Source organism: Alligator mississippiensis, chromosome 5, assembly GCF_030867095.1.
Source record: "Alligator mississippiensis isolate rAllMis1 chromosome 5, rAllMis1, whole genome shotgun sequence".
In the NCBI taxonomy this organism is placed as follows: domain Eukaryota; kingdom Metazoa; phylum Chordata; order Crocodylia; family Alligatoridae; genus Alligator; species Alligator mississippiensis.
Genome location: NC_081828.1, coordinates 108,910,082 through 108,934,173, shown reverse-complemented (window position 1 = coordinate 108,934,173; position 24,092 = coordinate 108,910,082). Strand labels below are relative to the sequence as shown.

The 24,092-nt window shown below is 43.6% G+C and overlaps 1 protein-coding gene across 4 annotated transcripts in view; it reads left to right on the top strand.

The window, feature by feature from the left end:
• Positions 1–24,092, top strand: part of CDH10 (cadherin 10) — a 208,802-nt gene that overhangs the window by 173,677 nt on the left and 11,033 nt on the right. For all 4 annotated transcript variants that reach the window (XM_019483344.2, XM_019483347.2, XM_019483346.2 and 1 more), the window contains exons 9-10: positions 2,081–2,202; positions 12,366–12,474. In XM_019483344.2, the coding sequence (XP_019338889.2) occupies positions 2,081–2,202; positions 12,366–12,474 (231 nt within the window). The remainder of the gene's footprint in view (positions 1–2,080; positions 2,203–12,365; positions 12,475–24,092) is intronic.

Here is a 24,092-nt window from a genome sequence, read left to right as displayed (position 1 = left end):
TTTATGTCAGTAGATATCCTACTAACACTATTCTGTCAAGTTCTGCAATCAGTAGTGTAGGGCTGTGCAACTGGTGGTCTGCAAGATGTATGTGGCTCCCAAAGCATTAACTTGAAGCCCATGGATTCCTGATTTGGACAGTGCTCCCTCCTCATCATCGCCCCATCCCACTCTGCTACCAGACTCTGGTCTCTCCCTCCCTTCTCTGGCTTCTGTTGCCAAACCCCACCCCTGGTAGCCTAGTTGAGGAAGTCTGTAGTTAGATGGCTTGGGGACCCAAGGGCCTTGTGGCAGCACCATGTGGGGCACCAGCCTGGTACAGCAGGCAGACACCCATTGCATGATTCAGTGGGAGGGCGGTCACTGAAATAGTATAGCAGCAGACACTTGTATTATATGTAGGGATGACCACAGTGCATTGCAGCATGCAGCCTGAGGGACGTGCCACCCTGCAGCTCCCAGCCACTCAGAAATTGGATGGCCCTGGTATAATGATTGCTTCAATATACTATGGTAAATCAAATGGTAACTCCAGTTAAATCAGGAATTGGAGATCATATTCATTGTTACTTATTTCATGAACAATTTGAATGGTAATCAGAGTTATTAAATATATGGAGTTCACCTTTTTGTAGCTACAGCTGATATTATTATTGAAGGGAGGACCAGCAAGAAATGCATGTTGGATATACAGATAAAAGTTATTTTTGTACAAGCCTAAGCAAAACAGCACACCTGTGATATCAAAGAAAGGAAAGAAATATAAAAAAAAAAATGACCATCAGTCATATTACTCATGGTCCTTTCAGGGAAAAGGGGTAAAACAGATGAGACAGCAGATGACACCTTTCTGATGCTCATATCTTCCCCAGTGGTACAGTGGGAACATCACTTATAAGGTGTTATACTAATATCCTTTTCATGTTATATCTATATATATAGTTTCCTTAAAATACCTTTACATATCTATAATGCATGACAGTAGCTACTTTTTTAAAAGCATTTTCAGCTTTTATTGAACACTGTAAGAGGAAATGAGTATTGGATTTTCCTCCCAAGCACAATACATTGGTTTGGGTTGTTATTATGCTAGATAGGAGACAAGTGTTGGGAACAGGAAAATGTACTGATACTTCAGTTGTCCTGCACACCTGAGCACCTCAAGAATAAAAAAAAATATTTACTCAAGGGCTGCAAGTTATAGGAATATGACCACTGATTTCAAGCGAAGAAGATACAAGCTATTTATTCTGTTGTAAAACATTTATATATACACATTTTATTTCTTATAGGAAGATGTCTACACATGCATTTAAGTATGATTACATTTAATGCTCATTAAGCTAATGTGCATTAAGTCATTTTTGGCAGGTGTCTGCACATGCAGGGACTTGGCAGTAATGTTAGTACAAATTCCTGAAGCCCTGCCATGTGCTCCTAGTGGCTGAGCAGACCCAGCGCTAAAGTCCAATATGGCACCTAGGGTTGGTGCTCTGCTCATCTCTACATACTTATTCTACTGGTTTTAGGGGTCATATTTCTGCTCTGACTTATAGCAATATGCTCATTAGATTTTCTCATGATTTAAACCAAGAATATGAGAGGAAAATGGGAACCTTGAGAGTTTCCTACAGATTTGCATATATTGTAAACTAGTTAACCCTTGTTCAGTATAAAACAAATTTAATTACATCTTTTATGTGTAGTTTGACTTTTAAAAAAGACAAAAAAAACTCCCAGAAGAACAATACTCTTGAGCATATCAATAATAACAATTACAGTCAGGTAATAAAATGAATAAAGGTATTTTCTTATATATTTATTGATTTTCAGGAACAAAAAATAGTTTTTGTTTTCACACAAACAGCTGAATTGCTCACTAGATACTAAAAAATTAATTTGTTTCTGGCCCTGAGTGCCAGCTTGACTCAAACCTCTGATAGGCTGAGTCCAATAAAGCCATGCCATGGTTGAGTATCTAGTTTTAAATGCCCAGCTTTGGTTGCATTTGAAGAAGACAGTGTTTGAATGAGATGAAAAAAATCACTTGTTCTTGTTTTCATGCTTTTCCTTTTGTCAGACAATCTTAAAGATACTACTCGTGTCCCTGTTTATGTTAGAATTTTGGATGTTAATGACAACGCCCCCCAGTTTGCTGTATTCTATGATACGTTTGTATGTGAAAATGCAAGAGCTGGACAGGTAAGTTGTCTGTAAATCCTTAAAGCAATTTGATTTTACTCTGAAACAGAGTTCTTGATCATTGTTAAAAATATATGGTTCAGTGAGATTTTTTCTTGAACACTTCATGAGAGATAAAATGAAAACAATATATTGGCAGTGAATGAAGCTTTAGACCTGCATAACAGTAGTTTACAACTGTATCACAATGGAATTTACCAAATGACTTTTCTTTAGTTCTTCAGAAAGGACTTTCAGAAAGAGCTCTGTACATTCTACTTTCAGAGCTTTTGCTTTAGTAGCTGTTTTGTTGTTGCATCAGATGCCGTACTGTATAGGTCTGAAAGATATGCTCTAATTGGTTTCAATGCTATCTTCACAGAAGAATGTAACATGTTATAAATAATAATTGGTAATCAAATTTGATTTTTTTTTAAAGATATCTTTGTCACAGAGCTTGACTGCCATTTGAATTCATATTTATGGCATTTATAACATCAATACCACACTTTTTTTTTATGCAAATGACATTTCTCTTTCAAACACTTTCTGTGGGAGAATCAAAAACATAAAAGATGTCAATTTTGAATTGGTAGCATATAGTTTTGTTTGGCCTTTTACAGGATCCAGAAAACTATACTTTATCTAAAATGAAATGACTTTGCTGCTCACTATCTAGCTTCTAGGATGCAGCTATCGATTAGGATTGTTCAGTTTCCCAATTACTGAACAGGGCATGTTTTGCAGTACATTAAGCCAAAAATAAAAGGCCTGTAACGAGTCTGCAGTATATATAGTATATAGTGGTATATGAGTATCGCAGAATTGTTAAAGAGAGTGCAGGGGAAGAGCTCAGGCTTATCAGAGAATAGGTTGAGTACTATAAACTGGTTATTTAGTTTGCTATATTAGTATCATTTTCTGAATTCCTTCATTATATTGTCCTTTGTTATCGTTTTTTTTTATTGGGTTTATATGTATACATTCAGGACCAGATCTTACTTTACTTAAAGGGAGTCTGAGTGAAATTGTGCATCAAAGTGTGCTTCTATTCTACCCTGTTAAATCCCTGAAAATTCATGAATGACTACTTTTGTAACGTACCCCATTCTACCCTTGTGAATGAGTCACAAAATGGCAGCAAGGAGTATAACCCCCCTACCTTTTATATTCAGAGATTTTCAGGCCTTTGAGTAGGATGCAATAGGGTCACAGTTAGGTGCCTAAGTCCAGTTATGCATCTAACAGGTGGAATAAAATCTGGCCCTCAGGAGTAATTATTATGAGGCAGGCAACTTACATGCTTTATAACTAGCTTGGGCCATTTTTTCCATCAGGTTTTTGGAGTTTTTTAAGCTTTAAATTAAATGCATTTCTCTTTTTAAAAATGCATCTCTTTTAAATTAAATTTGAATTTATGGCAGCTTATATAAATTTAATTTAACATTCATAGATTATAATGGCAATATTGAGCAGACCACACATGCCAAAGTTTCTAATGGAAATCATTGACTAACCACCTGGAACTGTAAGTTTATTGACAAGATAAACCAGCTTTTGACAGCAGTAGCCTATTCTGCAGATGAAGAGAGAATGTTTTCTTAATTTCAGTTTATTCAACTAATTCAGTTCACTGACTAGTCCATTCAAAGATAAGAAACAGATTGAGAGCTGCAAAAGAAGAAAGCTCATTTTCTTTTTTCCAATCCCTGAATTAAAATAAAATAAAATAAAATAAATGGAGGTGGGGGGGGGGAGAGAAACAGTCAACTTAAAATCCTGAAAGTTTTGGTAACCAGAAATAATTGGTTCAATTTACTAACTAAACTACAGGAAATACTTCCATTTTTTGGAGCAGTTACTTCTAATTGGAAAATCCTTTGGAAACTACCTTCCCCTCCACTCCTACCACCATCACCACACTGGGGTATCCAGCACATTTAAGGTTAATCTTATTTAATTGTGTATAATCATTTAATTCAGGGCTCAGCAGCCTTTTGCCAGCATTGGAGGCCAGTGCAAGCTGGAGCTTATGACCCAGCTGTTGCCAAAGAATGGAAGTCTCTGCCCCTCCAACCCCCCAGCTGCTAGATTTCTGGCCCCTCTTCAGCAAGAGTATGCTCAGGCACTACAGAAAAGCAGGCTCTGTGGTGGAAGGGAGCGCTGCAGAGCAGATGGGCATCACTATGCAGCTCCATAACACCAATTCCTGTGTCAGATCAGACCTCTGGAGGCAGGATCAGATCTTTTTGTGAGCCAGATACAGACTAAAGGCTGTAGGTTGCCAACCCCTGATCTATTTTTTTTTAAAGTAAAGAACCTTATAATTTACCATTTCCTAACTAAATAACCTAATAAAAATTAAAAATATAAATAAAAGTATGCTAAACTATACATTTGTTTCAATAAATAAGTAGAGATATAGGAGAGAACCCTAATTTACTTTATTTGCCTACATGATACAGATGACACCACATAGTTGTGATTTGGGCACTTGTGCTTGGCTTAGGATTGAAGTCTAGGGACTCTTATACACATTCAAGAAGGCTACTCCAACATGCTATAATTATAATTATTGGAACCAACCCAATTAATTAAGTCTGCTGGAGCCTGGTAATTACTGCATACCAGCTGATTCCATCATCATGTGTATCAGCATCCCCATGCTGAAAAATGGTGCTGGGGCACTTTAAACTAAAGCTTGTTTGATGAACTTTAGTTCAAAGCACCTCACTGCCATTTTTCAGTGCAGGGATGCTGATACACATGATGCTCAAGATACAAATGACCCGCCTCCCCCATGCCTTCTGAAGCACATCTATAAATGCCCTAGGTGTGCAATGTCTACATTGAACATACTCAGCAGGATTTCACTCTGGCCATGCAGGTAGATAGTATCATATACTTGCAAAGCCAGGCAAGTCCCAAAATTGTAGCCTTGTATAAAGTCTTGATGGCAGATAAGGATAACCTTTCTATAGTTCAGCCCAATAGTTTAGTGTCTAGGGTACTTGCCCAAGAAACGTAAGGTGTAGGTGGTAGGTCTCTCTTGCCCAAAGGAGCTTGAACCAGCACAGAACTACAGCTGTCAGGCCACAGGTTAGGCATTATCTAAATGCATCTCCAGTGCTCCTTTCGAAGCTGACCCACCTTATCTTTCATTTCATATTCTTTGGATATGAAAGGTTCTGTTCTAGAGCACTAGCCATTTCACTAAACTACACATTCTCTGGTTTACTCTTCCATCTAGCTTCATGTTACTCACTCTCATGGCTGCCCAGAGGGTGAGCTGAAAGAGGAAAACTGCAGGGAACACTGTCGTAGGAAGAAGGAGCTAGAGGTTCAAAACACCTTTGTGTAAGAGAAGGCCTGAAACAGAGGTTCTCTTTATGCTCAAGCACCCCTCAAACAATGCCAGCTCTTAGCTTTCACTTTCTTTTTACTATGGAAAAATAATATAGCAATTCTTCTATTGCAAAAAAATACTTGGAAAATTAAAACAGGTCAGAATGTTTTTGACACTGTGGATTCCTAGTTGATATATCTGGGTGCAGACTGATGTAACTCTTAAACTAGTTTAAATGTGGTTTAAACCACAAGCATCCAGACACACACAGCAATTTTAAACAACTTAAACTTCCTAAAGCATTTCAAAACTATACCTGGATAATTAGGTATTATTTTGACCTGGTTCTCTATGGACTAGTTCTATATTATGTGTGGGCACCAACTTTTCCATGACTAGTATCTGACTGGTCCTCCAGGCATCCCGCACTGTATTGCTCTTCACCCCCTACCCCACCTGTAACGTGGCAACTGGCTGATCTGTTATGCAGTCAGAACACCGCTGCCTCAAACTCTATTGCCTACACTTGCCATCAGTGTTCCTGGCTAGGGGCTCTGCGGGCAGTTTTCTGCTGCTTTTAAATGGCAGATCAATTTATTTTTGTTGGTACCAATTAGTCCAGGTTTTGTGGATCCAAGGTTTACTTTGGCTAGGTTGAAGCTTGGAGGATGGGAGGGGCAGGGGAAGGAGCATGTCTGAGGCTTGGCGGCTCTACAGGGCTACCTAAGGACTCCACTGCCACTCATGGAAGGAAATTGACTATTTCTTTATTAGCAGCAGAGAGTTGCTTTAAAAGCCACAAAAGCTCTGGGAGCTCAAGAGCCTCCATCTCCCAGGAATCCCCATCTCACACACACACACACACACACACACACACACACACACACACACACACACACAGGCACTCCCAGCCAAGGTACCACCAACACAGATTTCAGTAAAGTACAGGAATGGGTCTTTATTAAATGCAATGCTAGTGAGAAGGGGAAAAAGAAAATTGCATTTGGGCTGAGTACTCATTATCACCCCCTAGACCAGGGGCGGGCAATTATTTCAGGTGAAGGGCTGCTTACTAAGTTTTGACAAGCCATTGAGAGCCACATGACAGGCAGTCAGGGGCAAATAAACATTAATTTTCTACATTTTTTAGGGGCTCTGTAGGCCGGATGGAATGGCCTGGTGGGCCACTTCTGGCCTAGGGGCCTCATTTTGCCCACTCCTGCCCTAGACAGTGGTGCAATGCTTGCAAAAAGTAATTGTTCTATTTAGAAACCTCAGCAGTATATATGCAGACACTGCTCATCCTGGGCAAGTATGAACCAGTTTCCAATAGGTGATGTCCTTTAACGGTTCAAGTAATATAGCTGCCCTTGCCCTCTGGGTATAATTTGTGAATTGTGCTCAGGTATTTTTACACTTTACAGTGCTAATATTGTGCCACATCCAATAGAACCTTTATAAGGATCTTGTAGCACACCAGGGTGCCACAGCACTGTGGTCAGCAGCCATCAACCTAGAACCTGGATTTCTGGCTGCTCTAGTGAGTGATCTGTGGTGCTAAAACATGGTGTTAGCATTTCTTGCACCATATAATTTTTTTCTCTCCTGGTTCTTAATTTATTGTAGAATGTTTTTATTTTCAAAGATACTGGATCTTTTCTACTAATGCTTTGAGAACTCTCCAGTCTGTTTCATGCAGACCCATGCACTTATATCATTGTTTCACTAGATTTTTTTTCACTATCATTTTTCTTATCCTTTGCTTTTCGCATCTTCAAGAATCATACCCAACAGTTTCCCTTACTTATTTCTACATAATCCTTTTTGTCATAATTCTGTTTATAGAAAACTTATATTAATGCAGCTTTATTTAAAAATTCAAAGTTGTCACCATTTCATGCTCTGTCAGTTATATTTTTCACCTTATTTTTTTTCTGGGTATATTTATAGAATATTTTTATTGACTTTACTTCCTGAGCTAGCACTGTATCTTTGCTTTTGTGACCTAATTTATTGATGTTGCATTCACTCAGGCATCTTTCCTGTTAATATCCCATCTCTTCCAGGTCTTTCTTATCTTTAGTTCCTTCTGTGACCTTTTTTTCTGTTCTATATCTTCTATTGATTTTTATGTTGTATTAATATTCATTTTTTCCTCTGAGTATTTGTACGTATTGTGTGTATGTTCCCTTGTTCTTTTTTCTTTCTTTTGTTTTCTTTTGTTTCCAAAATTTCATTTTATACCAGTACACAGTTTTCTTCTAAGATTCCCTATTTCCTATTTATGATGTATGACTGAGTACATATATAAATCACATTTTACAGTTTTTGTTCTATGAGCTTAACACAGAAACATGGGAATTTACATTCCAAAAGCTTTGTTCAATGGAACATTTAGCCCATTATGCTATCTGGCAGTGACCACTACAAGATGCTTAAAAGAAAGATTTAAAGATCTTGCTAGTGAACAGTTTTGAGAATAACTTCCACAAGGGAAGTTTCTTTGTAACACCGATCAATTAATAAATAATCATTTTCTTCATCCATCCCTGGATACCTTTCCATTTCTATCTCTCATTAGAGATACAGGGACTACTATTATATGTCTACTGTTATACACAGTATAGACATCCTTGGCTTGATTACAATTGCTTTAAGTCCCTTTGGCAGTGAAATGGAGCTACCTCTTGTTGTTGTTACTTGAAGGGAAAAACAAAAACAACTGAGAATGTAATGAATATGATATCGAACTTAGCACAATTGCCAGTGACATCAGGAAAAATTAATACATATATGCAACTTTGTGTTTATTTGGGGGGCGGTCCCTTCCTTATCTTATGCTTATTTTTTTTTCAGATTTTTCTTTTGCCTTAAAAAATTATATGAATGAAGGATTAAAATGTCCTGTGTTTGTACACAGCTTACCACAGTGGGTTGCTAATCAGCCTGGCCAGTAATTGCTATTATAATATCACTGCAATATAATTATAATTGCAAAAAAAAAAATTAAAAATATTATACAGGTGTATGTAGAATAGGTAAGTTCTTACATAGTTAATGTATCCAGGTAGCACTAATTCTTAGTGTATTCTCAGTTTTGGCATTGACATTGTTGCTCTTTACATGCTGGAGGTTTGTTAGATCTTCATTTTTTTTTTTTTTTTTTTACTGCTTGAAGATATATCAGCAGGGATCCTGGTTTTCTCTGATTTAAAAAAAAAATCCCCAAATTTTGGATATTAAAAAAAACCACCCAAATCCATATTTCTCTATGATCAAATGACAAACCACACATATATAAATCTACATCAGTATCTATATATTAGTAGTGATTAGTGGTGTTTCATTTTAATCATGGAAAATATGGATTTGGGGTTACTTTTTTAAATTAAAAAATTGGGATTTTTTTTAAATCAGAGAAAACCAGGATCCCTGAATTTCAATACACATTTCCTAGTATTCTTTCCCTCTTCCCTCCTCCCCCTCCCACCCTTTTTTCCTTCCAGTTTTCTTTTGGAAATCAAAGCTCTAAGTCAATTTTTTTGTTCACCAGTTTTATCTCCAGTCAGGGATGTGGCTGTCTTCAAATGTCTTTTGTTTAAAGCAAACAGCAGCCAACCAAGGCAACTAATACCTCTGTGGAAAAGTGACTGTAGTAACTTCATTTCCACGTGATGTAGGCAGATAGCTTTAAGAAGCTGAAGGAAGAATTGAAGCTTTTGAAATGAGAAAGTAATACATTATTGTCAGGAAACAGCTACTATTGCACCTTCAGGCAAATATTTCTGATACATTTGAAAAGCACTTTAAATTGTATGTATTGCATTTTAATTGTATTTATTTATTTATTATTATTACTTTATATATATTATTTATATTTATTTAATGTATTTATTTAAATATATTCTATGATTAAGAATAATAGCAAACTACACTTCCAACTCTTATTTGATTCATATTTGTAAATATTTAAATCTGCTCTACATGTGACCGTATTTTTTTTTTTTATATCATGACTTTTGTAAGTGCCCTTTTTAATACAGGAGACATTATTAATTTTATGACTGTTACAGATCTGTAAGTCAGTTGAATTGCAGACATATGACCAGTTCTCTAAAACTCAGTGCATTGAATTAACAATATAATGTTCCTAATGGAGACTGGTACCAGAATAATGCAATCAGTGGGGCAGGGGAGTGGGGTTGTTTTGTTTTGTTTTGTTTTGTTTTAATTTCCTTCCATATAGTTATGTATTTTATGAGAATATAAAGGTCTGGCTAAATCACTACTTGGATAGAGGACCTCTAAGAGAAATACTGTTGTTGCAACAAGTAATAAATGGGTGAGTCAGCAGATAGCACATTCCTATATAGAAACAGAGACACCCCAATGGAGGTGCTGTAGTTCATATAAAAATTGCTATAATTCAACTGGCAGGTGGGTGATACTTATAATCTGTGAAGCATTTTAGGATTCTTTGGGGACCACATATGATTAGCCATTTAGCTATAGTTTATTTATTGTAAAGCACCCAAGCACAGCATATTTTTTAAACAATAATATATTATGCATATATTCAAGGATCATTCTACCAACCTCTTGTATACTTGCCAGAGGAACTGCCCTTTATCAGACAACAATGTAAACATTAAGTGATCTCTATTATTGATTAGTTTTCTTTGATATGCAGGATTGCCAGAAATGATAATATTTCTAGGCTTTTATTTAAGCAAGAAATAAATCTGGAGAAGGACAAAGGAGAATTATTGAGATAGATAGTAAGGAACAGCTGCATGAAGTCATTCAGGATGGACTAGAGGAGAGAAGCAGGGAGTTAGTGGAATATTTAAAGCTAGACAGAAGGATATTATGGTAGATGAAACATATGATCAGTAATGACAAGAACTGTAATGGTTGAGAAATGTGCATACTTGTGAGATTCTGCAGAGCTTTTAGTGAACACATCATGGTGATAGAAGTGTTAGACATGGCACGGAGATGAAAGGCTTGGAGAATCAGTTAGATTGTGAAGTTGACAACAGCTGTGGAGTAGGAAGAAAACATAGAAAGTTCTAGAAGAAAGTTGAATTCACCTTGCCAGGTTAACTTTGAGTAGGTGCCTGGACATTTATAAGAAATTTCATCAGGTAAAGAGAGAGAGCTTATTATTGAAGCTGTGCTGTTGGAAGAAGTCATCCTGATATTGAACAGCAGGTTCTCATTTTGTGTGAGAGAGCATTTATAATTGGTAAGGACCAAGAAGATCAATGAAGAACTATATAGCTTCACTAAATTCTTAGATAAAAGAATACAATTCAGGGGCTCACCATTACTTCCTACAATACCACACAAAAGCTTTCTTTGGAAGTCTGCAGTCCAATTATTGAAGAGGCCTATTGCTGCTTAGAATAAGAGATCTACCTGGGATTGCAGATCTCAAGTCTGAGGAGGTTCTGTTGTGGGTATATCACTATGATTTTCCAAAGTTGAAAAAGCTATTCAGAATATTTTTTTCTTCAAAAACATTTTCATTTATATCATAAATACGTATGTGTTCTATGCTGAAAATGTTTCAAAGTGGTTTCTGTTTGTAATGTTTGACAATGATCAATTTGTGTTTTCTCTTTCCCCTTCCCCTGCCTTTTTATGTTATGAGTGGTTTCTTGATTATGGGGTCTTTGTTGTTTTGTTTTTTCCCACTTAGTAAAAACTAATATTTGGTGTTTGTAGTTAGGAAATGTCAGCCTTTCCTTGCTTTTCTACCCCTCAGATACTTTCAGAACTTTCTCAAATTTGTAACATTTAGATTGTAAGAATTAGTATTTTATTTTTGTATTTGTGGCTCTCTCACCCACCTCAAGTTTTGAAAATATTGAAAAAAAGTGGAAAAGTAAAACAAGAGAGAAAGGTAAAAGCAAAATAAATAAATAATAATAATAATAATAAAAAAAATAAAAAACACTGTTGCATCCAGTAACAGAAAAGAAATTGAAAATAAAAAAGAAAATTCAGTATATTTCTTTAGTTTGAAATTAAATGAATGTACAGTAAAAGTTTTGTTATTCGGCATCCCCCAGGAATGGGGGATGCCGGATAACAAAATGTGCCGGTTAATTGAGCGGCCCTGGCTGCTGCTTCTCCTGCCGCATCTGGGGTGTCCCTCCGTCCCTACCACAGCATCCCCGCCCCTCCCGCTGCATTGCTGCCCCTCCCGCGGGCCCTGCAGGCCCCACAGGACAGGCAGGTGGGCCCTGCACAGCTTGATACAGCCTGTTATGCCTCCAGGCCATGGGAGCTTGAGAGCGCAGGCTGCTTTGCCCCAGGCCATGGGGGCTTGGAGAAACCAGAAGTGTCGAGGTGGGCACTTTCAGGTTCACTTTATTTTACAAGTCAGCATGCCAGTTAATTGAGCATGCCGGCTTGCAAGATGCTGGATAGCGTAGTTTTAACTGTACTTATTTTGAAACTGGCATTTTCCCATGAAAAATGGTTTTGATGAAACCCCATCTTTCATCAGAAAAATCTCAGTAAAAATAGGACCTGCTTTTACAGATATATTTTATATGTATTTATTTCCTAGCAGTAACTTCTCTATGATGTTTCTAAAATTAAACAGAAAGACATGTACAGGATATTTATATGGAGGCTCACAATTTTTAAGGAAGTGTGCATATATTTGTTTCTTTTTTTCATAAAAATACCTGGTTTCGGTTCATTTGATTTGAACATTCATTGAGTTCTATGGTATTTGTAACACACAAGTAAGGTTTTTAAGCTGACATTGTTTCTGTGGATAGCTGTATCACAACACCGCATTTTTTCTGTTCTTTTTCTGCAGTTAATACAAACCATAAGTGGAGTAGACAAAGATGACCCCCTTGGAGGACAAAAATTTTTCTTCAGTTTAGCTGCTGTTAACTCAAACTTCACTGTTCAGGATAACGAAGGTAAAACATATCTAATCCTGGGGCATGAGCTTTATCTTTAATTTATTTTATATGAGCATAGTTTGAATATATTCCTGAAATACCTGAACACTTATTTGTAACAGGAAGAAGGGAAAGGGACCTAATGAACTACTTAACTGCATTACATAAAACAAACAAAAGTAATATTACTCTTGAATTATCAATAAACCTTACTGTGTCATGATCCTAGTATTGCTTTGTCTTGATCAGCATTTTACATTCATGGTATTTAGTATGTGGAAAAAATTGGGCATTGTTACAACTTATGTTATTGTTTACAAAAATCAATGCTGGCAGTGGGTAATATTATGAAAAATACTTTAAAAGCCATAAATGGCAAATTTACTCTGAAAAGTAAATCTGCTCTTGGATTTGCATGCTTTGTGGCCAAGCTAAACATAAATCTACCAAATCGCCATATTTTAGGGATGACTGCAAATCAAATCTCAAGGAAATCAAAAGAGTATGTCTAAACTACACTATCCAAAATGAAGTATAGTTTTGCATCTGAAGCAAAATGGCTGATACTTGAATGGTTCTTTTTTTTTATTATTTCTTTTGCTAGAACAAGCAAGATTGCCAGTTTCCCAAAGGCAAGACACAGAACTTCCACTTCCTTTTTTAGCACTTGAAGTCTTTGGTAGACTTTTATTATTTGTATTATAATAGTCCCTAAGAACCCAGTCATTGACCAGGAATAAACAGTGGTAGGCATTGTAGAAGCAAACAGGCTTGCCTCAAGAAGCTCATAATCAAATTGTAAGAAATGAGGCAACATAAGACAAGGCAAGGGAGAACACAGAGTAGCCAAACAGATCCCAAGATTTCACCTTTGAAATCCCAACTGTTATATAATTGACACAGCTTTGAGGGATTAGACTCGCAATTACCACTGAAATTAAAATCTACTTAGGTCACTTCTAAAACCTGATACCTTTGGTCTTTCCAGGGCAGGAAGCAGTTTTCATCTCTTATTAGGATTCTATGCATCTCTTTCTGTCTAACAATATAAAAATATTTATGATTCTCTTAGGCCACAAAGCATTTGGTCTTTTTGTTTGAAGATGCTCAGATATGGAATGTTAAAGGGAGCGCAGTGAAGGTAGATTAAGAGGGAGAAAATGAGATCACTGAAGGTTCAAGATAAATGCTATCTGTTGCTTTCATATACTCATTTAAATAATCTGTCCACATAATTTGTTCATCACTAACAGAATATAAATTTACTGAAGTCATATAAGAGACCCACCTGAAGTCACTAAAGCTTATTATTTATGTATACACATTCAAGAACAAATGACATTTCATCTTTTCTTATCATTAAATTGCGTATTTGGAAAAGAAAAACAACTTGTGTTCTACAGAGGTGGTTGTTGGAGAAAATGGTGACAAAGAGTCAATTCAGAACATAGGTTTGGGGTGGACAAATACACACACACAGAGAAAGAGTAAAAGTTGTAAGTGTCTCGATCTGCGCAATAATTCATTTAAATAAGTCTTGGTTCATCTAATCAGTCACCTTAATCTGTCCTTAAAAATAACTTAGATGCAAAAGAAAAAAAAAGTCTTCCTAGGTTTTTGTGTCTGAAGCTTCCCACACTGGTCAGCTTCCACTACTGAGATGTTCTTCAAGATGTGGGTTTGGGGTAGAAATATAATGTCTTACAGAGAGGATCAGGGGCAACTTTAGAAAATAGATTTCCTTCTGAGATTCCTCACTGTAGACCCGTTTTTCATGGTTCTGATCTTCCCAGGCTTCTTTTTCTGTTCCTTTGTAATGATGAATGGGGCTGTTGCTTTGGGTGTGTCCACACATGCTTGCATGTGTGCTTGCAGCAGCTCAAATAGAAGCGGTGCAAATCTGAGCCAGGGCTTTTTACCTCAGTCCATGTGCACAGACATGCACTTTGTTGTGGAGCAAATTGTGCCACTTGGGGCAAACTAACCCTACCTGGCTCCTCCCAGATCTACAGCCAGGAGAACACCTGTGCTGGCCCCAGCAACATAAAAACCTGCCCTAGCCACCAGCTCAGGGCTAGTTGCTCTCAGGAGCTTCTGAGGAAGAAGCATCTGGGAGAAAGTTGGCCATACCCCTTCCTGTCCCAGGTTGCTGCTGCTGCAAGCTTGGTCTCAGGAGCTTCTGGGGAGAAGATTGCCAGACACCTTCCTGCCTCTGGCTACTGCTAGGTTCTGGCTTACTCTCTGAGCTTTTCGGAGTAAATTGGCCTCACCCCTTCCTGCCTTGGGCTGTTGCTGTTGCTGTCCCCTATAGGGGGGTCCTCTACTGCACACTGGAAGCCACTGCTCCCCCTCAGGGGGGCACACTGCACTGCACCCCAGCAATGCACCCCAGCTTCTGCACTCTTCCAAGCCACAGTTTGGGGACAGCCTGGGGAGGGAGTCTACACTGTCTGTGGACCCCTCCCCCACCATCACTGCCAAAGCCTAAAGATGCCCTGCCTGCCACAGCTGCCTTGGCAGGCCACCCCGGCCTTCACCCCCACTTTCACCTGAAGCACATCCTGAGTGGCTGAACTGGATGGCTGCTACTGCTGTTGCTGCTATTGCTTCTGTCTGTTCTGCAGCTGCCCCCTCTGAGGAAAGAGGGAGATTCGCTGCTTCACCACCCTGCGACACTCAACACCAAACCTGAATTGGTTTGCTCCCTAATTGACTGATTCTCCTGCCCTCCCCTCCCCCACAGCTGCCTCACTGCATCTGTTCCTGCTTTGTTTTCCTGCCTATTGCTCTGCTGTTGAGTGCCCAGCTGGAGGCCTGAGGGGCTCCTGAACTGATCTTCAACAAACAAACCCCCTCTACCACTCCAGCCATCTCTTACATCTACCTCAGCAGCCTTCCCTGTGTGCTTTTGCCCTTGTGTGGTAGGTCCTGTGGTCCATTCCCCTTGCCCTGGTGTTTGTTGTGTGGCTGAGTAAGCCAGCTCAGGTCTTCCCAGCCCTTGTGTGTGTGGGGGTTTTTTTTTCCCCCATTCCCCATGCATAGCCCTCCCAGGTTTGTTTGTTTTTTTTTTCCCTGTGGAGCTATAGCTCTGTGAGCTTTACCCCTCCCCCCCACCTCCCTGCCCCACTGTATATTTTGGGTTCCTTTATTGTTTTCCCCTCTGTCATATGAAGCAATGGCAGGTCAGGAAACTTTTGGGGGGACAGATAGACCTTCCTGCAACTCCCACTATGGAGGCAGATCCCAGCCAAGCCTCCAAGGGGATGCATGCCATTGCAATCCCCACCCTGAAGGTAGAGCCCAGCCAACCTCCTCTGGGGTAGAAAAACCTGCAACCTCTGCTGCAGGGGCAGGTGGGACTCTGGCAGGGAGCCAACAGGGCCAGGGGGTCTCCTCTGGCCAGGCCTCCCAGGAGGGGGTCTCAAGCCCCATCCCCCACCATCAAGAACCAAGGACAAGGGCAGTAGGAAGGGCTTCTCTTCAGTCTTGTCCACAGCTGGGGGTGGGAAGGGCAAGGGATCTGCCCCAAGCCTATACCCCGGTGCCTGAGGGGACCAGGTGTGCTACATCAGCCAGCACACTCACTCAGTCTGTCCCTGGCCCTAGCCCCAGCCCCATCAATGTGGTCCCCTCAGTGGAGAAACCACAGCTATACGTAGGCAGTTATGAGGTGACCTGAAGCTGCACCACCACCAGCCTGACCCTCCACCACCAGTCCTTCCAACTTGGGCAGCAGGGCCCCCTTTTCAGCACTCAAATATAGGCATGGGGTGAAATGCCAACTGCCCAAGCAGGAGAACCTGCACTTTGAGACCTGGGTGCACACCCTGGCTCATGTAGTGGGGGCCCCCAATATAATGACAAGGGGGTCTTTTTCCTTGCCTTGGAAATGGCCTCACAAAAGGCAGTGGAGAGGGGGCTTGTGATGGAGGGTGAGTACGTCCCCCTCAAGCCCCTAGAAGAGCTGGGAAGCAGGGTGGTCCTCAGCTATGTGCCTCATTTTATCCCTAATTTAGCCTTGCTCCCCTAGCTCCAAACCCTGGGGAAAGTTATCTCCCCAGTGGTGGCCCTCTTGCTGGGGTGCCAAGACCTCGGCCTCCACCACATGCACTCTTTCTGTCACCAGGTTATGATCCAGGTGGCAGTGGGAATGCAGCTGGAAGCTGAGGGGTACCTTGTGTTTCCTTTTCAAGGGGCCCTGGTGAGGGTTTTCAATACACTGGAGGACCTGCGGTGCTTCTGGTGCTGCACCCTGGGGCACTTGTATCACAAGTGCCCTATGGGCCAGGAGGAGAGGGCATCTGCAGGTCCCACTGTCAAGATGGGTGCCCCTGCCACTGGTACCCCTCCCCTTTCAGGCCCCCCTGGCACCCCGGCCACATCATCCAGTCCCATTGTGAGCTCAGTGGACTCAGCCCCCAAACCAAGTTTGGTGGGATCCTGGGGAGGGTAGCAGCAGCCAAAGGGAGAGTGGGAGTGGGGGCCCCTTGCCCCTAGTCATGCTCCCACTGTAGCTTCCCTACCTCCCAACCCTCACCTTCTCCTACTGAAGCCTATCCACCTGAGCACCACCCCATGGTTCAGTGGTTGCAGGTCCCCTCTAGGCGCAAAGCCAAGAGGAAGGTCCAGGTGCAGTTGGAGCCCTCTGACATGGAAGACTCCTCTCCTCACTTCCCAAGACCACCACACAGGGGAGAGGATCAGCCTAGCTCCTAGGGGCCTCCCCCACTGCACCTAAAACCTCACCCCCTGGAAATGTCAAACATGTGATCCCCATGGAGGAGGTTTTGGGGCTGCTAGACAGTCCTAAACAGGAGCCCATGGATGAAGCCCTTCATTCTGCAGGCCAGGGTCTACCCCCTGAGACCATGGGTGCTGAGGCAAAGGAAGGTCCAGCAACAGAGCCCCCTGCCCCCCAATGAGCTGGGGCAGATGGGGGCCTTGGGGCTCACCCTGATGAGCCCTGAGGAGGGAGGTCCCCTTTCCTAAACCCCAAGGCAGACACCAAAGCCACCCTGGTGCCTGGTGGGTCTCTTCCCTCCCCCTCCCAGAAAAGCTTCACTTCCAGCCTGCCCCATGGTCCCACACCAGAGGGACTCGGGTGGGATCCCCTAATCAACAGGCCTATCATGTTGGGGACCCTGTACAGAGCCCCCAGGGCTTCATCTCTACCCTAACATTTTGTGACAGAGCCCCACCCCCACCCTTATCCCCACCCCTGTCCCAAGGGGATGCAGAGCTCCCCCAATCCCAACCAGAGTCTGGGGTCTTAGCAGACTGGGGGGTTCAGATGGTGCCTAAGGAGCCTGCTGAGCCCCAGGACCAGGAGAAGGATGCCCAAGGACTGGCAGACTCCATGGAGCCCACAGAACTCTCAGTCCCGGTGGTCCCCGGGGGCGAGATACTTGCATTTCTTGACTGTGACTACACAAAGCAGTGGACCAACAAGGTACAGCTTGCCTTGGACCACTAGGGAGATTTTGACAGCATCCTTGCCACTGTGAGGGCACTGTTGGGGGAAAACAAGGGGCCCAAAAATTGCAACACCTGGAGCTATAGGCGGGCCTGCAGTTTCATAGATGCCCTCTATACTTATCAGAGGGTGCTGTGTGAGCCAGTGGGCCCCACACTGGGTGTTGAGATGCACAAGGCCCCTGCTGAACCATCTACTACACCACCCCAGCCATGAGGTCATTAAGATCATAACCCTCTATGTCCACGGCTGCAGAAAGGGTCTCCAGATATGCCAGATGCTCTCCTTCCTTCAGGAGTGGGGTACCCCATGCTGTTCTTGCAGGAGACACTGACCACTCCAGCTGACGAGCCTAAAACCCACCTGGAGTGGGGAGGCAGCATCTTCGCTCATGGATGTGATCCATCCTGACCAGATGTACATGGTACCTGGACATTCCATCTTCAACAACCTGGACCTGTTTTGGGACCTCCTGGATCTAGTGCACCAGGAGGGCCTGTCTTTCACCTCCTATCCCAGTACCAGGAGAAAGCATTTCTTAGAGTGGATCACATGTACCTCATAGGCAGACTGTGAGCCTTTGGCTTCAGGCCCTGCTTTGTGCGGGCTCTCCAGGTGCTGTACACCTCTGCAGAGTGTTTGGTCAAGCTTAACTAGACCCTGATGGAGCCCATCCCCTTCAGGAGAGGGGTGCATCAAGGCCAGCTGTACCCCTTGGTCCTGGAGCCCTTCCTTGTTTTCATATAGAGGTGGGTGGCAGGGTTGATGCTCTGGGAGCCAGTGGTGTAGCTGGTCCTGTCATCATATGGTAATGATGTACTCCTCATGGTCCAGGACTCAGGGCACTTTGTGCAGGTGGAGGCCTGCCAGGCATTGTATTCAGCGGCCTTCTCTGCCCAGGTCAACTGGGTGAAGAGCTTTGGCCTGGCGGTGGGTGATGGGTGGCAGGTGGGTTTGCTCCCACCCATGCTCCGCAGGATCTGCTGGAGCATGGGTTTGCTTCCCTACTTGGGGGTTTTCCTGTCCCCCGCAGACCCCTCTCCACTGGAGAACTGGCACCAGATAGAGGGTAGTTTAGCAGCTCTGGAAATGGGCAGGGCTCCTGAGGTGCCTCTCCCTGCATGGGAGAGTGCTGATGCTGAACCAGCTAGTCCTGCCCATGCTCTGGCACCAGTTACGAACCCTCCCTGTGCCCTCTACTGTCCTGGTCTCTGCCTCCAGGTCCCCAGCAACACTTGCCCAGGGCACTGACCTGCTTGTCAAGCCCCTCCTCTGGAACCCCCAGCTGGAGGTGTGAACAGCAGAGGCACCCTGCTTTTGACAGTTTGACCCTGGACTATGACACGCATAAGTGGGTAGACCCCACTGCACTGGCCCAACGCATGGGTCTACCCATGACATGTGTGACCTGCCATCTGGTCCACGAGATGCAATGTGCCCTAGCTCTCGACACCCTTGCCCTTGTCAACCAGGTCTTGCATGGTGGCAGTCCCTCCCCTCCCCCCCTTGTCCTCCAGCCCACCAGAGCTTGGCATGGGGCTGGCACCTCACCTGCCCTCACCCCTTTCCACTCCACCACCTAAGCCAGCTGGAGGACACCAGAACTTTTCCACCATCCATCACCACCACCTCTACATGCTCATGTGCCACACGGTCCATCATGCTGTCCTTACATCCTGCCCAGACACCAAGTAGCAGGGCCTGCTCAGCAAGGACATAGCTGGGGCACCCCAGTGGCTGAGTCTGAACTCCAGCCTCATCCCATGAGACACTGGGGACCTCAGCTGGAAGCTCATCCACGGGGCCATTGCTGTGGGCATGTATGTGGCGAGCTTCACAGGCACCCTGGTCTCCTGTCCCTGCTGTGGGCAGAGGGAGACACTGGCGCACATGACCTTTGAGTGCACCAGGGTGCAGCCCCTCCAGCTCCACTTCCAGAATATCCTTCTAAGGTTCTAAGTAAATTTCATCCCCCACCTTTTTGGTTTTTGTCACCCCATCCATGGCCCCACCAAGTCCCGGGACCTGCTGGCCAACCTCCTCCTGCCTCTGGCCAAGTGAACTGTGTACTTGACCAGGAAGGAGACTCTGGATGGGAAGGTGCTCAGAAACTGTGGGGCTGCTTTCCTCTCACTTGTCTATGCATGTTTCCAGGCAGAGCATCAGTGGGCTGCATCTACCGGTTCCTTGGATGCCTTTGAGGACTGGCGGGTGTGGCTCAGGGGGATCTGCTCAGTGTTCCTCTCAGGCCCACTCATTTTCATGTTTTTACCTTTTGATCCTCACGTAATTCCTGTCCTGTTTTTTGACTTTGTTGTCCCAAGTATTTTGTTGTAGCATTCACCCATTAGCCCCCATACAACAGGAGCTACTAGTTACCCAGGTGAGCCTTAGGGCCCATGATATTTGAATGTTACAAATAGAAACTTTTGAGGCCCAGCCATTTGGTATCTGGGGACACTAGCCCCTTGTGACAGTTGGACTGCTGAAGCAGTATCCCAAATTCATTTTTTAAAATACCCACAAATCCACATTCTTTGACAATTAGAACAAAAGAGAGATCGAGAGGGATTGATCAGATGGACAATGTTTTATTGCTATATTTACAATGTTAAAGCATTTTGGAAGCCTACCAGTCTCTCTAGCATCATAATAAAAGAAATCCTAAATATCTATATGATTTGATATTTGCTCTTGGTTTCCTTATCGCATGGTGGGTGTGTGATTGGGGGATGTGGGGTGGGGGGATGTGGGTAGGTATGGGGGATGCTTAGGAGGGATGGGTCCCTTGCCCCCCACAGGGCAGAGCCCCCCACACAGCACATGGACTGCCCTGCCTGCAGGGTCCCAGCCCCCCACAAGGGGCTACAGCCCCCTCCTGGTCTCCAGCCCCCTGCTTGTTCTCCTGCTCATCTCCTGCCTCCTGTTCCTTCCCCTGCTTAGCTCCAGCCTTGGGAAGCTGGAGATGAGCAGGAGGGTGGAGACGAGCAGGCAAACTCATCTCCTTGCGCTGATCTCCAGCCCCCTGCTCGTTCTCCTGCTCTGTCTCCAGTCCTCTGGAGCCTGGAGAAAATTGGGGAGCAATCAGGAGGCTGGAGATAATTCAGACATTCCCCCAGTCGGCTCCAGGCTCCTGATCACTCCCCCTATCAGCTCCTGCTCCCCTATCGCTCCCTCACCTGGCTCCAGCCTGCTGCATTGCTCACAGCTTACCAGCAGCAGGCAATGGCAGCAGGGCTCAGCCCTGGCAACCTGGCACCCATGCTGCAGCTGCTGCATTGTGTGGGTGCGGGCCTGATGGGCAGGGTGCTGCACTCTGTCTGGCATCTCAGAGGTGCTGTGGCTGTCACTTGGGACTCAGCGCCACTCAGGCCAAGTGGCCCAGACCTCTGAGACAGTGCACAGCACCCTGCTGAGCCAGGTCATACTTACATAATGAAGCAGCATGGGTGCCAGGTAGCTGGGGCTGAGCCCCACTCTCCCCCATGTAGAGGGGCTGTGCCATGAAGCCCCCAGTGGCCCTGAACACTACTGCTACTGCCACTGAGTGTGGGTGGGGCTGGGGCTGGGGCTAGTCAGGGGAGCAAGCAGGGGGTGGGGGGAATGAATGGGGGCTGGGGCCAGGCATTCCCCCATGGTCCCCTCTGCCCCTTCTTCAACCCCCCAAACCCCTACTTACCTGGCACAAAGCCGGGTCCAAGCCCCTGTAGGCTGCACCACTGTTTGTCCCGCATGGGCAGGCAGCGTGCTTCACCACTGAGGCAAGGACGAGCCATAGAGGAACTCTGACTAACTACCAGAGCATTTCTGTGGAGGACCAAGTCTCCAGTTGCCTCAGGGCACATTCTGGTATCATGCCCTGCCCCAGATTTTTCCCTTGGGGCATTTTTTGACCTCTTGATATCCAGGGGTATAATTTTGCCCCCATGCTGCAAACTTGTTCCTGCACGTGCCTCTTGCAGCATCTGAAAGGGGTTTGAGATGCTGCAAGAGGCACGTGCACACTTGTCTGGACATGCCCTTTAAGCCCTAAATTCTGTCACCCTTTGTGCACTCATTGGGTGCTTTCCAGGCATTGAAGTGGCATTTGGGGCACTTGTGCACAGGTGGGAGTTCTATTTTTTGTGTTATGTAGACATGAGTGGCATGTGTCCATAGAGCTATTGTAGATGCTCAGTAGGCTATGCACTAGCCAGCTAGCCATGTGACTATTTTGTGTTAGACCTCAGAAAAACAGGAGCACCTGTCACGTCTTCTGTCCCAAACACTTAAGTGTTTAGGCAGACAAGGTTCCTTGGGTGAATCTGATATCTTTTATCAGACCAACCCAAACAGTTGGAGAATAGTTATTAAGCAAGCTTTCGGGTTCAAAAACCCTTCATCAGGCTAAGGAAGTTTCAGCAGTTAGTGTGTTCTCTTCCTGGATGGAATGAAAAGTAAAGAAGCCAGAGGCGGGGGTAGGGAGTCAGTTGTCAGGCAAATTATAATGTGTCAAAAATCCAATGTCTATATTTAGTCCATGATTTTTAGTAGCCAGGAGGTTGATGAAATGGAGTTCATAGGCTCATCTCTGGGAAGTGTTGTGCAAGTTTCCTTTGAGGATCAGGACTGAGAGATTGGAGAGAGAGTGGTTTTCTTGTGAGAAATGTGCCCCCACTGGTAATTGGGTATTTCTGTCTTTGATAGATTTCCGGTGTGTGTTCATTCTGGTGTGCAGTTGTTGTTTGGTCTCTTCTTCATATTTTCCATCAGGGCATTTGGTGCATTGGATGAGGTATATTACATTTCTGGAGGTGCAGCTGTAAGATCCAGGAATGCTGATGGCTCTGTTGTGGGGTGTAGTAATAGTGGGGGTGGTGGAGATGTGTTGGCAGGTTCTGCATTTCTTGTGATGGCATGGTCTGGATCCTTTTGGTGTGTTCTGGGGTTGAGGAAGTTTGCTTCTGGTGATGAGGTTAGCTAGGTTCGGTGCTTGTTTGAAGGCTAGGATGGGTGGCGCTGGGAAGATCTTTTTAAGAATAGGTTCTTTTTCTAATATGGGTTGCAATTGTTTGAGGATTTTTCGTACAGGTTCAAGGGAGGGGTGATATGTCATAACCAGTGGTGTGTGATTTGTGGTGGGTTTTCTTCTGTACTGCAGCAGTTCTTCACGTGGTATCTGGGTGGCTCTTTCAAACATGCGATCTGTCTCTCTGGAGGAGTGTCCTTGTTGGGTGAAAGCCTTTTTAAGGTTGGTGAAGTGGCAATCCCGGGTGTTCTCTTCAGTACAAATGCGGTGGTATCTGAGGGCTTGGCTGTATATCTTTTTTGGTGTGTTTAGGGTGATTGCTGGTTCTGTGCAGATATGTATGTTGGTCTGTGGGTTTCTTGTATAACGTGGTCTGTATTTTATCATTCTGGATACTGATCATCATGTCTAAAAAGGAGATGCTGGTGCTGGAGTATTCTAGAGAAAGTCGGATGGAGGGATGGTGATTGTTGAATTTCTGATGGAACTCAATCACAGATTGTAGGTGTTCAGTCCAAATGATGAAGATGTCATCGATATATCTTAAGTATAGCAAGGGTTTGATGGTGCAGTTCTTGAGGAAGTCTTCTTCCAGGTGGCTCATAAAAAGTTTGGCATACTGTGGGGCCATTTTAGTGCCCATAGCTGTTCCCATCATCTGGAGGAAGTGTTGATTATTAAAAGTGAAATTGTTGTGTGTGAGGATGAAGTGTATAAGGTCGGTAATATCTTTGGGTCTGTATTCTGAGTTGTAATCTTGTTCCTGTAGATATGTAAGGCAGGCTTGGATGTCATCCTGGTGTGGGATGTTGGTATATAGGCTGGTAACGTCCATGGTGGCTAGGAGTGTGTTGCTGAGAAGGTGGTCTATGTTTTTAAGTTTCCGTAGAAAGTCTGTAGTGTCTTGTACAAAACTTGCTCTGTGGGCGATGAGCAGTTTTAGGATTGATTCAACAAAACCTGATATTTCCTCAGTTAGGGTCCCATGGTTGGATATGATAGGTCTGTCAGGGTTCCCTTGTTTGTGGATTTTAGGGAGCATGTAAAAAGTCCCCGGGTTAGGTAGTGGGGGGATCAAGGTCTGTAGTTTTTCTTGTAGACTTGATGGTATCGTTTAGAGCACTCACACAAAAAACCAGGAAGCCCAGGTTCTAG